General features: G+C 46.4%; 1 protein-coding gene across 1 annotated transcript in view; it reads right to left on the bottom strand.

The window, feature by feature from the left end:
• The window catches only part of Mindy4 (MINDY lysine 48 deubiquitinase 4), a 115518-nt gene that overhangs the window by 63712 nt on the left and 38556 nt on the right, over window positions 1-13250 (bottom strand). Inside the window, exon 6 of the mRNA XM_031381992.1 lies at window positions 73-128. Within this exon, the coding sequence (XP_031237852.1) occupies window positions 73-128 (56 nt within the window). The remainder of the gene's footprint in view (window positions 1-72; window positions 129-13250) is intronic.

Raw genomic sequence — 13250 nt, 5'->3', positions numbered from 1 at the left:
CCGCACAGAGGGAAGAGCTCGCACCGCACAGAGGGAAGAGCTCGCACCGCACAGAGGGAAGAGCTCACCCACCTAGCTGCAGGGCATCTGCCTTATCACCCGTCCTGTCAGACACCAGCTGATTTTTCCTGAAAGCAAAAGAAAAATGTCAGTGTAGAAGAGGAGACTGCCAGAGGAACTCAAACCAAACAGAAGACCACAAGGACCACTGGCCCTGACACCCAGAGAGTGCCTTGAGCAGGCCGCATGCCAACAGAGCTCACTGATGTCCTGTGACAGTGTGGGAACGGGCAAAGGTCAAGCCTTATCATCAGTGTCTGCCTCATCTCTCATGGATTCAAAGTCAGGTTTCTTTCTTCCTTTCTTCTTCCCTCCCTCCTTCCCTTCCTTCCTTCTTTCTTTCTTCTCTCCTAGCTTCCATGTACAAAGCCATGTGTGGCCATTTAAACAAGACTTCTGGGGTATACCAATGTATGGAAAGGAAAGCGGCCCTGTGGTTCTGACTTGTTACCCATGTGTGTGCATGCAGAGCCTTCTAGAAAGGCTCCGCCCATGTAGTAGCTCTGCTCACACTTGTTTTCCTCTATCACACATCAATCTGAACTTAAGGACACAGAACACATTGAAAGTAACACTCTTACATCACCCTCCAAAAACTCATTTACTATGTTGAAAATGACAGTTCTTTTGAACATGGCATTGAAATATATTTTCCTCCACTGCCTTTGCACAGTAAGATATGACTGCAGCAGCAATCACAGTCTCGCCTTGGGGCCCTCTATTGAACTGGCTTCCTCCTGAAGATGTATGAAGGGTGTGTATGAAGACTGTGCAGGACACACAGTTCTCAGACCCTGTGCCTGTGCTCCGTGGGACTCTCATTTTTCTCTGTGGCTCCAGAGTTCCGTCACACTCCCTCCCAAGCAGGTTGCTACCCCTGTGCCCATCTCACGCAGTGAAGCCACTTTATTTCATTCAAACCCAAAGAACCTCGGAGCCCTGCACCACCAGGATTTCACAGGGGGTTGTGGGGCACGGTGGCAGAACGCTCTGGGAAGCTGGAAAGATGGGTCCATGGATGCAGAGCACCTTGCCTCAACCATGAGGCAAAAGCAAGCTGCATCAGCAAAAGCCTCGTCCCTCAGACTCTCCCCAGCTCATCTGCCCCACAGAAAAGACTAAGGACAGGGCACTTGGATGGAAAAGACAGGGAACCCAGGAACAGGCAAGGAACAGGAGGCCCGGGCACTTGCCCAAGATGGCTTCTGTAGTTCTTGTGAACCACTTCAGTTAGGGACAGCAAGGACATCCCTCAAGCACTCCAAAGCCACCAGGGCCCTATTAAACCTACTTGTCTCTGCTTCTTCCTCTCTCACTTAGGGAATCTCAGCAGCCTCTTCCTGCTGCCCTGACACCTGGAGTGGCTGGTCCTCAGTCCCCACACCTTCCCATGGCATGTGTACAGACTGATGTGATACTGCACCCACTACACCATTACTTAAAGGTCCTGGCTACCCCCTCATCACCACCACCCACAGCAATCCCATGTTTACCAAAATAACTACAGCATTCACGACAAGGGCCTCTCTGGCTCTTTGGGTTATCTCAGGTTAGACTAAGTGCTTTGAAAATCTCAAAAGCTATCTGTCTCTCAAAACTGCCTTTTGAAGTAGCTATTTCCCTCAGTGTCAAGAGAAGTTCAGCAGTTTTCCATGGCTTGCATCAAGCAAGAGGCAGCACGGAAATTGAACTCAAACCACTACTTCAAAGCTAAGGGCAGTAGCGATCTCACCTAACTTCCTTATAAAATATAAACCAGGCCTCTGAAGACTGCTCTCCAAGGCTCTCCATGACCTGCCACCTGCCCAGAAGCATCAGCAGCTGAGCCATTACACTCCACCTGCACTGACAGATTCCCATTGCCCGGAAGCCCAACTGCAATACCCCCCCCCACCTAAAGCATGTACTCACACCCCAGCACAAATGAAGTGCTCTGTATCAGGTCTATCTCCCAGGCAACAAAAGGGCAAGATGGTATGATAGGCTCTGCCACAAAGATGTCCACATTCTAACTGCCAGAACCTCCAGCCATTATCTTATAGCAAAAATCACAATGTGAAGGATGGGGGGGGAAGAGTCAGGGGAGGGCGGGGAGGAGGGCAGGGTGGGGGGAACCCTGGGTCTAGAGGTAGGAACAGGGCACATGTCACAAGCCAAAGGAGACCTAATCCAGGAGATACGGTGGTGAGAGCTAACAGTGGGTGGACACACTTTGCAGGAGGGAGAGTGCAGGGGGAGATTGAGCCATGCCAGTTCCTTGGCATTTGGCCGGTGAAGCTGATTTTGGACCTCAGCCTTCAGAACTGTGAGACATTACCTTCATGTTGTTCAGCCACAGAGTGGGCGACTTACTGTGGCACCAAGGAGGGAAACAGAACCAGAGCATTCTCTTGTCTCACTGAGTGCTGGATGTCTCGCACTAGCCAGTGCTCCACGGAGGATGTTAAAGGATGCAACAACCCTCACAGAAACTAGGTGATTTGCACAAGCCTGCACAACTTAGAACTGCCAATGCAGGGACTCGAACCCAGGCCACTGCTTCAAACACTCCACTCTGTTCACTCCTTTAGTTTGCACATGCTGCCCTTGCCAGAAATTTCTATGGCATCCTAGAAAATGGTAGGACTGGGCTTCAAATGTCCCTGGTAGCTCCTGAGAGCGTGGGGACAGTATGTCCACTGGGCCAGGAATAGCAGGGCCTCTCCCCAGTCATGGGACTTCCACCCAGAGAGCTATCCATCAGCCGAAGGAGAAGCTTAGAGCCTTTGTGCCCGTGTCCCATAGATCTCCTCACCAAAGAGACCTCGAGTGTGCTCACATGTGGAGAATGTGCTATTGTTCCTTTCATGTGTCCCTTTGTGGCATAAGCACTGTAGAGTTCAAAAGGTCAGTTTAAAAGAGTGTTCTTGCCTTTGGGTAAAAACTACTAGAAACAACAAAGACAAAAAGATAAATCAAGGCTTCAAAATGCTTTCTCCAAGTGCCCCTGTACAGATAACGCAGAGGCGAGCATCAAGGGCCAATGACAGACATGGATTTTGTCATACCCAGATGACCTTCACCCCATTTCTGTGCCTTAGCACATTCCACAGGATGAGCAAAGAGCCAAGGTCCTGTGTTCAGGAGTCCAGGACTAGGACTTAGTCCCTGAGTAACTGATCCTTGTGTGGAAAGAAAGAGCCACTGAGAGGTTGGCCACAGGTGCCCTGTGGAAACCCCCAAACCACCCAGGCTGCTGCCAAGACTGTATAGGTTCCTCTCCACAAACTGAGAGCAAGAGCCCATTGCTGAAGACGACACCAGCACAACTCACTGAACACAGAGAGGTCAAGATGGTGCCTACACTGAACCCTCATGCCCCATGTTCTAGTGTCTTTGGTAAGGGAAGGTACTCTGCGGCTTCCAAAAGAGAAACATAAACACTAACCCAGACAAAAAAACCTTCGACCTACAATTTGTCCTGTCTGCAAAATATAGTAAGGCAATGGTGGCACGAAGCAGGGGGAGTAGTAGCCAGTGTCTGATTTGGCTTAGGGGTCCACTCCATGAGATGGAACCCATGCCCAAAACACTGCTTGGGTGACCAAGGTCTCTAGATAGCCCAGAGACCTAGGGGAAAATCAAATACAATACTATTAGTCTAATAATAATAATAATAATAACAATAATAATAATAATAAGACTCCTAATGACATTCTTCTGCTGCTGTACTCATAGATCAGAACCTCATTCAGCCATCAGCAGAGACAGTTCCCCCTGTCAGAGACAGTAGATGGGAACAAATGCACAGCCAGACATTATGCAGAGAGTCCTTGAAACACACAGCTCTAAATGGGATGTTTCCACCAGACTCCTCTCCTCAGAGCCCAGAGAACCCAGTGGAAGAGGAGGCAGGAGGAGTGTAGGAGCCAGAGGGGATGGAGGACACGGGAGAGCACGGCCCTTTAAACCAACTGATCAAAGCTCCTATGAACTAGGAGACACTGAGCCACTGCATGGCCTGCCCGGGGCTGCAGCAGATCCGCTGTGTACGCCAGCCTTTGGTTTAGTATTTCATGGGCTTGTGAGAGCTGAGTGAATCTGACCCTGATGCCCTCTCTTGGGGCTCTTTTCCTTCTGGTGCTTTGCCTTGCCCAACTTCAATATTATAGTTTCGTAATATCTTACTATATTTTATTTATTATGCTTTTGTTGTTATCTCTTAGGAGCCTGTTCTTTTCTAATGAGAGACAGAAAAGAAGTGGATCCGGATGGGATGGGAGGCGAGGAGGAACTGGGAGGGGCAAGGGGAAGGGAAACTGTAATCAGGATATACTGTATGAGGAAAGAATCTATTTTTAATAAAAGGATGGGAGAAAAAGAAAGAGGTGTCTCATCCTACTGTGCCCACCACTGGGCACTTGGCAGATGAGTTACAGGTTCCAGAAGAAGGGTACAGATAGTATAAGTGGATTAATGTCAACTTCCCTGAGGGGGATAGCGGGTCCTGTGTCCTTGTACTTAGGACATTTGAGCTGCATTTCATGATACCGACTTTTACTCTTAGTAAAACAGTGTGTAAACACAAAAGACACACAGAGCTTACCAACTGCTGAATTTAGGTGACGGGGACACAGGTGGTCATTTACTATGCTTTTGGCTTTACTACAAGTTTGAACTTTTTTTATGTTAAGTGGAGGAAAAAAAACTTGGTAAGCTTGACCAGCAGATGGGAGCCAAAGGAGAGACTGTAAGGAGCTATTAATGGATGGTACCAGCTGTGACTCAATCCAGAAAGAGAAGATGAGAATTTGTTGGAGAGAAAAGTACTGGAGTCCAATGTGCCCTGAAAAGGAGTCGCCAAAGGGAAAAGAGAACAGAATGCAGGAAAATACCAAAAAGGAAGTTGCTAAGAATCTCCAGCCTCAACAATATATATAAACATAAATGAACATCTAGATGTGTTGTGCTGAGACGGTCAGAATGCCAGAGAACAGGAAAAAAAACCTTAGAGAAAAGCTAGTTAGCCTAGAGACAACGTGAACAAAAGACTTCTCAATAAAGGCGGAAAGACACCTTCAGAGTGATTAGGAAAAAAAAAGCCACTGAATGGGAATTTTCTGGGAATTATCTTCAATTATCATTAAAGATAAGCCAAAGACAGTCCCAGGCAAAACCAACTATTTGATTCTCACAGACTTCACTGAGCAAAGGACTGAAGGGCCTGTTACAGGAAAAAGAAGAGACTGGAAAACATTGAAGTAAAACTAAACGATAATGGTCGATAAAAAGCAATAAAAGTAGTAATGACCAAACCCACCGGGATCAGTAAAAACAAAGGAGACACAGCGGCAGACGAGAGACAGGGGACAGGGAAAGTGGCTGCCAGGCTAAATCTTCTCCCTCTTGAGGGGTAGATTGATCAGTCTTGAGCTGTCAAGCCAATCATAATAAAGACTTAAAAGAAGCTGTGGAGAGTGTTACAACCCCCTATGTAATCTTCAAACCAAAGGGGAATTCCAACAAACATGGCCACCAGAAAGCAGCCATCTTGGCATGGCCCTGCTATTCCTGGCCCAGTGGACATACTGTCCCCACGCTCTCAGGAGCTACCAGGGACATTTGAAGCCCAGTCCTACCATTTTCTAGGATGCCATAGAAATTTCTGGCAAGGGCAGCATGTGCAAACTAAAGGAGTGAACAGAGTGGAGTGTTTGAAGCAGTGGCCTGGGTTCGAGTCCCTGCATTGGCAGTTCTAAGTTGTGCAGGCTTGTGCAAATCACCTAGTTTCTGTGAGGGTTGTTGCATCCTTTAACATCCTCCGTGGAGCACTGGCTAGTGCGAGACATCCAGCACTCAGTGAGACAAGAGAATGCTCTGGTTCTGTTTCCCTCCTTGGTGCCACAGTAAGTCGCCCACTCTGTGGCTGAACAACATGAAGGTAATGTCTCACAGTTCTGAAGGCTGAGGTCCAAAATCAGCTTCACCGGCCAAATGCCAAGGAGCTGGCATGGCTCAACATGGCAGCTTCTTAATAAGCTTAGGTTGAGCATCTGACTCTGCAGTGGTAGTCCTAGGCCAAAGAACTGAAGACAGGAACTGAAGAAAACACACACAGGAATGTTCACACAGCATTACAGTAGCCCTAGGGCAGAAGTTAGCTAAATGCCTATCTGATAGTAGGTAAATGCCTAGCTGATGGAGAAACAATGGAGTACTAATCTACCACATAAAGGAATGGATACTAAACATGCTACAGTGCCATTTAGCCTCAAAGGTATCAGGCAGACACCAAAGGTCACACATACCACAAAACCCATTTGTGTGAAATATCACACTTGGCCAGATACCTAGAACTAATAGATTGGGGGACTGAGAGGTCCAGCCTAAGGAATGAGTAAGGGATCTTACTGAGGGAAGAAAACTACAGAGGTGGTGGTTACATTGCTGTATCAAATGTTTACAATGGTCATAGAAAAAGAAGGAAAAAAATTTAAAAAAAAAAATGTAGTGTGGTAAAAATACAATGTAACAAGTCGAAGAAAAGCTATTGTGTCAGTGACTAAGGAATGCAAGCTGATTGAACCTACAGAGAAAAGACAGACACAGGCTGGAGAGATGGCTCTAGATAGGAGCACCAGAATAAGAGAGGGTTCAAGTCCCAGCGCCCACATGGTGGCCCACAACCATCCTTAACTCCAGTTCCAGGGGATCTAGCGCCCTCTGCTGGCCTCTGCAGTCACTGAATGCATGTGATAGACATAATACATGGGAGCAAAACACCCCATACACGGAAAATGAAAATAAATTAATCTCAAAAAACAGACAGTCAGACAGATGCCATTATTACCTGTGAGTTCCTTCAAGAGAAATGCAAAGGCTTAACAGCGACACCCAAGAAGCATGCTCTTGTATACTGGCTGTTCTACAGCTCAGCTCACGACAGAATGTTATCAGAGGGATGGACTGTGGAATTAAAGGATTATTAGTGATAAACCTACTTTACAGAATTCAAAAGGGAAGATGCACCCACCATGAATCTCTGTACTCTTAACAGCCCTCACAAAACATAGGAACAAAGCTTTGACAGAAAAAAGGACGAAGGGTTTACCTGTGAGCACAGTAGGAAGTTTTAGCACACCTCTCAGCAAAATATACCTCAAACAGGGAAAAAAAAACTAAGAATATTTGAAGGCCAAAATAATAAGCGTGATTTAACACAGCCAACTATTAAACAATATATATTTGTGGCAAGTCCGTACGACTTTAATTATAAAAACTAAACACACTAAACACAAGCAAGCTGGAATTTTCAAAATATTCCAAGTTGTATTTCTGACTGCAAAGAATTTTTTTTATAGAAATCCAATAATAAAGATAGCTCCTCTACAATCCCCCCCCCCAAAAAAAGACATTAGTAATGCTAAAGAAATGATAGTAGATGTTAGAAACGTTTCAAACTGCCTACACAGAAAACTCAACTCTGGGAAGCCGTTACATAGTTAACAGCAGGGAGTGAGTGTCATAAGGAACCTGTTATTGTGGAAAGTTTACAGCAAAGAGCCAAGCCCTGAAACAACAGGGGAAGTAAGTACAAGACTTACAGAGAGTAAAAAGTGGTTCAGCAATCCCCAAAGCTGGTTTGCTGAGGAGACTACCAGAGGCGCACTTTTGGGGGTCCTCCTTCTGCTAGCCTGGTTCATCATAACTGGCAAGGAGAAAGGACGGTGTAGTCAACAGTACTAGGAGGGCAAGGGGAGAGTTACGACATTTTTAACAGAATATCTTCAGTAAGAAGCAAATAACCAAGGTCAAAACAAGGCACTTGAGAGCTAACAAACCAAACTAGACAGTTTCTTCTAGAAAGATCTCAAAATTAGGCCAGTGAGATGGCATGGAAGATAAAGGCACTAGCCATGCAAACCCGGTGAACGGAGCTCAGGCCCACTTAAAGACAGAAGAAGAGAACCCATTCTACACAGCTGGCCTCTGGAGCTCTGCATGCATACCACAGCACATGCACGAGCAAAAACACTTACACACACAAAACAATATTTAATTTAAAAATAATAAAATCACAAAATTGCCTCAAGAATGGACGGGAAATCTGAAACTATATCATACCAGGCAGGATGGCTCATGCCTGTGGCTCCAGCATGCACACGCAGGAACTGGAGGCCAGAGGAGCACTCAAGCCAGGATTCAAGAGCAGCCTGAGCAACATATGTGCATGGTTCTTGCTGATTTGTGCCACCAGATCGGACATAACACTCCCCAGTTTCCACTCTGAATGTGGCCTTTCTGATCCGGGACCTCATTTGGGTAGGAGTTTCAGGAAAGCACCCTGAAACTCTACAGGGCAAGCAAGTTACTCTCTTCTTTGTGCAACAGTTTTCTTATTGATAAAAACCTTCCCTCAAAGAAGGCTGTATAAACTGAGTGACTGTATCAAGTAAATAGAGAGCACAGGCCCGCCAGGCAGTGGTGGCGCACGCCTTCAATCCCAGCACTTGGGAGGCAGAGGCAGGCGGATTTCTGAGTTCCAGGCCAGCCTGGTCTACAGAGTGAGTTCCAGGACAGCCAGGGCTACACAGAGAAACCCTGTCTCGAAAAAAGACAAAAAAAGAGCACAGGTGCACACATACACATACACACACACACTCTCTCACACACACACGCACGCACGCACGCACGCACGCACGCACGTACATGCACGTACACTCACACAGCAGCTGCTATGCACTAGCTGAGAAGATGGCAAAGGATGATGCAAGTACAACCTCCAGAAAACTCACACTTGCCCACATAAGTGCGAATTACAAAATGAAATGCCAGGCTGCTGCACTGCCCATGAGCTTCAAGGAAAGTATGACCCTCAAGGATGCAAGACTTTAACGGTAGAAAATTTAATGATGTAATTCACACCAAATTATGAGAGATTTAAAATACGAAATAACTGACGCTGAAAAGGTACCCGATAAAAACAAATACCCACAGACATTCCTAAAGAAGGGACAGGCTCAAGGGACGGAATGGGTTTTTGAATGCCGTAAAACACTCCCTGCCTTAGGAGCATGCCCACATCCACAGGACTAAGAGTCCCACTCAAGGTACACCAGAAGCATGCAACAAGGGCAGGGATCCTGTCGGGGAGAGCCAGACAGAAATCTGGCAGAGTAGTCAGGACTGCACACGCCAAACAAGACTGACATTGCTGGCTGCATAGCTAATCAAGTCTCGCACCACCCCCATTTCACCTGCGGTATCTCTGAGATTGCTCTACGGATGCTAACATATGGTGCTCCTGGCTTTAGCCCTTCAGGCACAGCCTACCCCAGACCCTCAGATGTTCCCTCTGAGCAGCTGTGTGCTGCTCTTTTCCTGCACTCCCACCAGAACCGTGCTCTTAAAGACTGCTCTGTGGAGAAGCGGCTGCCTTTGTGTGTCCTGTCCTCAGACCTGCTGATACAAAAGGCTTTTAAAAACTCTGGGTTCTCCATGGCAGAGGTTCTTTTGCTTTTTCTTGTCATCTTGCTGTTCCCCATTTCTCTGGCTTCCTATATAGTCATGAATGAAGTCCCTACGGGAAGGCGGAGGTGTGGTGCTGAAGTTGGATGCAAACCACTCTTGGGAAGCCACCTGTTAGGGTTACTAACAAGCTCAGGAGAGGAAGGAAGCTCCTGAGCATATCACCACTGGTGGCTGGGGCGACGAATGGGAGGTGTCCAAGCCTCTGGAGGGGCTTCCTCTACCTCCCCCCACCACCAGATGATCGGCAGACGTTTTTAAAATTAAGCCACAGAGAACATGAGGTCTCGGGAAGGACTTCAGGTTATCCAGAAGTCATTGTGTGCTTTACCCATCACAATGTGTAGCTTGGGGACTTCAACAAGTCTCCACTTCACACGCTACTTGCCAATTCCCCAAATGTCAGCCTTCAGAATAGAAAGAAAATCCCTCTTCTTTCCTCTTCTTCTCTTTCTTCTTTCTCTTCTCTTTCTTCTTCTTTTTCTTCTTCTTCTTTTTCTTCTTCTTCTTCTTCTTCTTCTTCTTCTTCTTCTTCTTCTTCTTCTTCTTCTTCTTCTTCTTCTTCCTCTTCCTCCTCCTCCTCCTCCTCCTCCTCCTCCTCCTCCTCTTCCTCTTCTTCCTTCTTCCCCTTTCTCTTTTTCTCTCACCATATTTTTCCTTTCCTATTGAGGATGTGGAAAACCTGACTATAATTGGCTAGTCTGGTATTTCCTGTAAGAAAGCTCTCTGCTTGGAACACTGTGAAAACAATCTGCCTTAACAATTCAACCCAAATAAATGATCTTCCTGCAAGTGGTGAAAATCCCTAATTGGGAATTGGGCTGCATACCCAGGTCTCTCTCATCCGGGTCCATGATGACGAAGGTTGGACAAAGATAGGCATCACCCAGTGATGACAGACTGGGGGTGGGTCGCTGATGGCCCTGCATCCTCCTGGAAAATCCATCGGCCCAGTATCTGGCTGGACAGAATACACGTTGTACCCCGGCCTCCTGAACCATTGTTCTTGGGGGTGATAATTGCTCAGCTTAACTCTCTTTCCGTATGTGTCCCTCCTGAGATGCTTTGGCACACACCCTTGACAAGAAGTATGCAGAGCCCGGGCAAAATCCAAGATCACGTCCAACATTTCTCCTTCCTGTATATCTATTCCATGAGTCAAGATGGATTCTGGAACATTCCAAGAACAAAGAAATTTACCCTAGTCTCACGTTCAGAGGGTTCTTTCAAGGGCACAGTTTGCAAAACAAAACTGTACTAGCTATGACCTTCCCTCATATTGTACTCCCTATTCTTCCACTTTGGCTCATGGCTTCTGCATAGTTAGTATTAAATGACTCTCCCTCTGGGAGCCCTGAAGCTCTAGGAGTTCACCAGGATGCAGCCTATTGGAATGGAAAGTTAGAAAGCCATTCCAGACTAGTCCAACCTTGATGTCTTAGAGCCATAGTTCTCGACCTCTCTAGTGCTGTGACCCTTTAATACAGTTCCTCATGTTGTAGTGACTCCCAACCACAAAATTACTTTTGTTGCTGCTTCATAACTAGAATTTCGCTACTGTTATGGACCATAATGTAAATATCTGATATGTTAACACCCCACCATGGGTTGCAACCCACAGGTTGAGAACCACTGTCTTAGAGAAATGGACTGAGTTAAGAGAGCGTGTTGTGTTTTCCCCAAGATCCTGAGAGCAGGCAAGCCAGGCACATAATCTTGGGCTACAGACATTCTGGTCCATTCATTTTCAAGTATTCCATGCTGGAAGCAAGAGGCCTTGGTTGCATTCTTAATACTTAAACCACATTAGGACAGGTTGCCTTTTCTTCTAGGGTACAAAAATTTGTGGTCCTCATTCTGCTGACTCTTGTTCAGAACTCGAGTTTCTGGGTGTGTCTGAGTTCCACTTCACTGCATAACTGATGCTAGGAGGCAGAGGTTCAGTACATAAGGAAAGGAGGCTGGTGTGATGGTATACAAACTCAATCCCAGTACATGGGAGATAGAGACAGGCAGATCTCAGTGGGGTCAAAGGCAGCCTAGTCTACATAGCGAGTTTCAGGACAACCAGAGCGACAGAGTCTGTCTCAAAAAAAAAAAAGTTTAAAAATGTGTAGAGATAATGTCACTCCAGGAGAATAAGCATCTTTTTGGGAGTCTCTAAGAGTTGCATCCCTGGTATATGGCCAAATTCATCAAAGCATCCAAACTTCTGACTCAGACAGACAGTAAACAAAACACAATGATGCCAGCCCATGACCTATTTGCATCATGGTCTTGCCACTGCCCCTCTGCGCACTACTTGGATTACCAGGTTCAACCAAGCCCACTCATGAGAAGCTGGATGGAGAAAAACGCTGAAGAAACATAGGAAAGTCTGGCCCATGCAGAGTCAGTGGTAATCCAGAAATGAGCAGGGCCCGGCCTACACTGCCAGCCAACACAACCACTGATGTTACCTCTAGTTAGGACTCCACGCCTTCTTCTCCACCTCCCCAGTGGCACAAAGACTCAATGGGCATGACACTTCTTGGGACAAAGCTTTCCAGACTTACCTCCCAAGGATGGTATGAGATTCTGGGATAGAAAGGATGTCTCTATAACTTTGACCCTGCCACAGGGAGACTAAGGTCATCCTCTGAGTTATAAAAGGTTCTCACAACCACCAGGAAGCCATTGCATAAGTGACCTGGGTTTCCACAGTGGCTGGAAAACTGTGTGTAGATGTTTGCTTAGTTGTGAGTAGAAGCCACACTGGGCAAGTAGTTCTACCCTTACTGTCACAGTGAAGCCAGACAAATATATCCAAGGAAGAGATCCATGCCAAGGAGAAAGGCCGACTTTCCCCTGGCCCCAAACATTCAATCTACTTAGCTCTGTTTGGTTGAGTAAGCCAAAGGACGGTGTAAAACAACTTCTAGTATGCTCTATTTTCATTCTGAACACACCGACCATTCCCTAATGACTGTATTCATTAAAGACCTGGGAGGCAGGTGTGAAACAGCAATGTCAGGGCCATAGAGACAGGACAAACCGTTCAGGAGACAAATGAGAAAGCAAAGCCATTCTTGTGTCTCCACGTGGCTTTCTAATGATCCTCCCTGGCCCAGATCTCCCTTCCTGCAACAGTCTAGGTATTCTAAATGCCAGCTCTGCCTTTGTGACAGCCACTGGCTATCCTAGGTACCTGCAGAGAAACTCTCAAGTCAAATTCTCACAAAGTCCTGCGTGATCACAGGGACTTTCAGCCTTATTTTTACAAATGGGGACACTGAGGCTCAGGCTTCAGCTGCCCCCTACAAATTAGTCTCCCACTCATAGGTCCATGGTGACACAGAGGAAGGGGGGACCATACAGTAAAATGTTTCACAAAGCCCTGTCATTGAGATATGAGCCTTTATTCCAAGATGACCACTTACCTCAACAGTATGGGAGTGTATTAATTTCATTCAAAAATCATAATAACAACTCAAATAAAGTCTATTTTACCATTACATTCATACAGTAATGAGCCCTTCTTTACAAAGGGTCCTCAAATGTATACATGCCACTTGTTATTTTTAGAGAATTTTTAAAATGAAATGCTTCTTTGATTCTTTCTCTTTAAAAAGTCCATCCATGCCGGGCGGTGGTGGCGCACGCCTTTAATCCCAGCACTTGGGAGGCAGAGGCAGGTGGATTTC

This window comes from Mastomys coucha, unplaced genomic scaffold (genome assembly GCF_008632895.1).
Source record: "Mastomys coucha isolate ucsf_1 unplaced genomic scaffold, UCSF_Mcou_1 pScaffold20, whole genome shotgun sequence".
NCBI classification, from domain to species: domain Eukaryota; kingdom Metazoa; phylum Chordata; class Mammalia; order Rodentia; family Muridae; genus Mastomys; species Mastomys coucha.
Note: the sequence above shows the minus strand (reverse complement) of the source record. Positions and strands in the feature narration are given on the sequence as shown.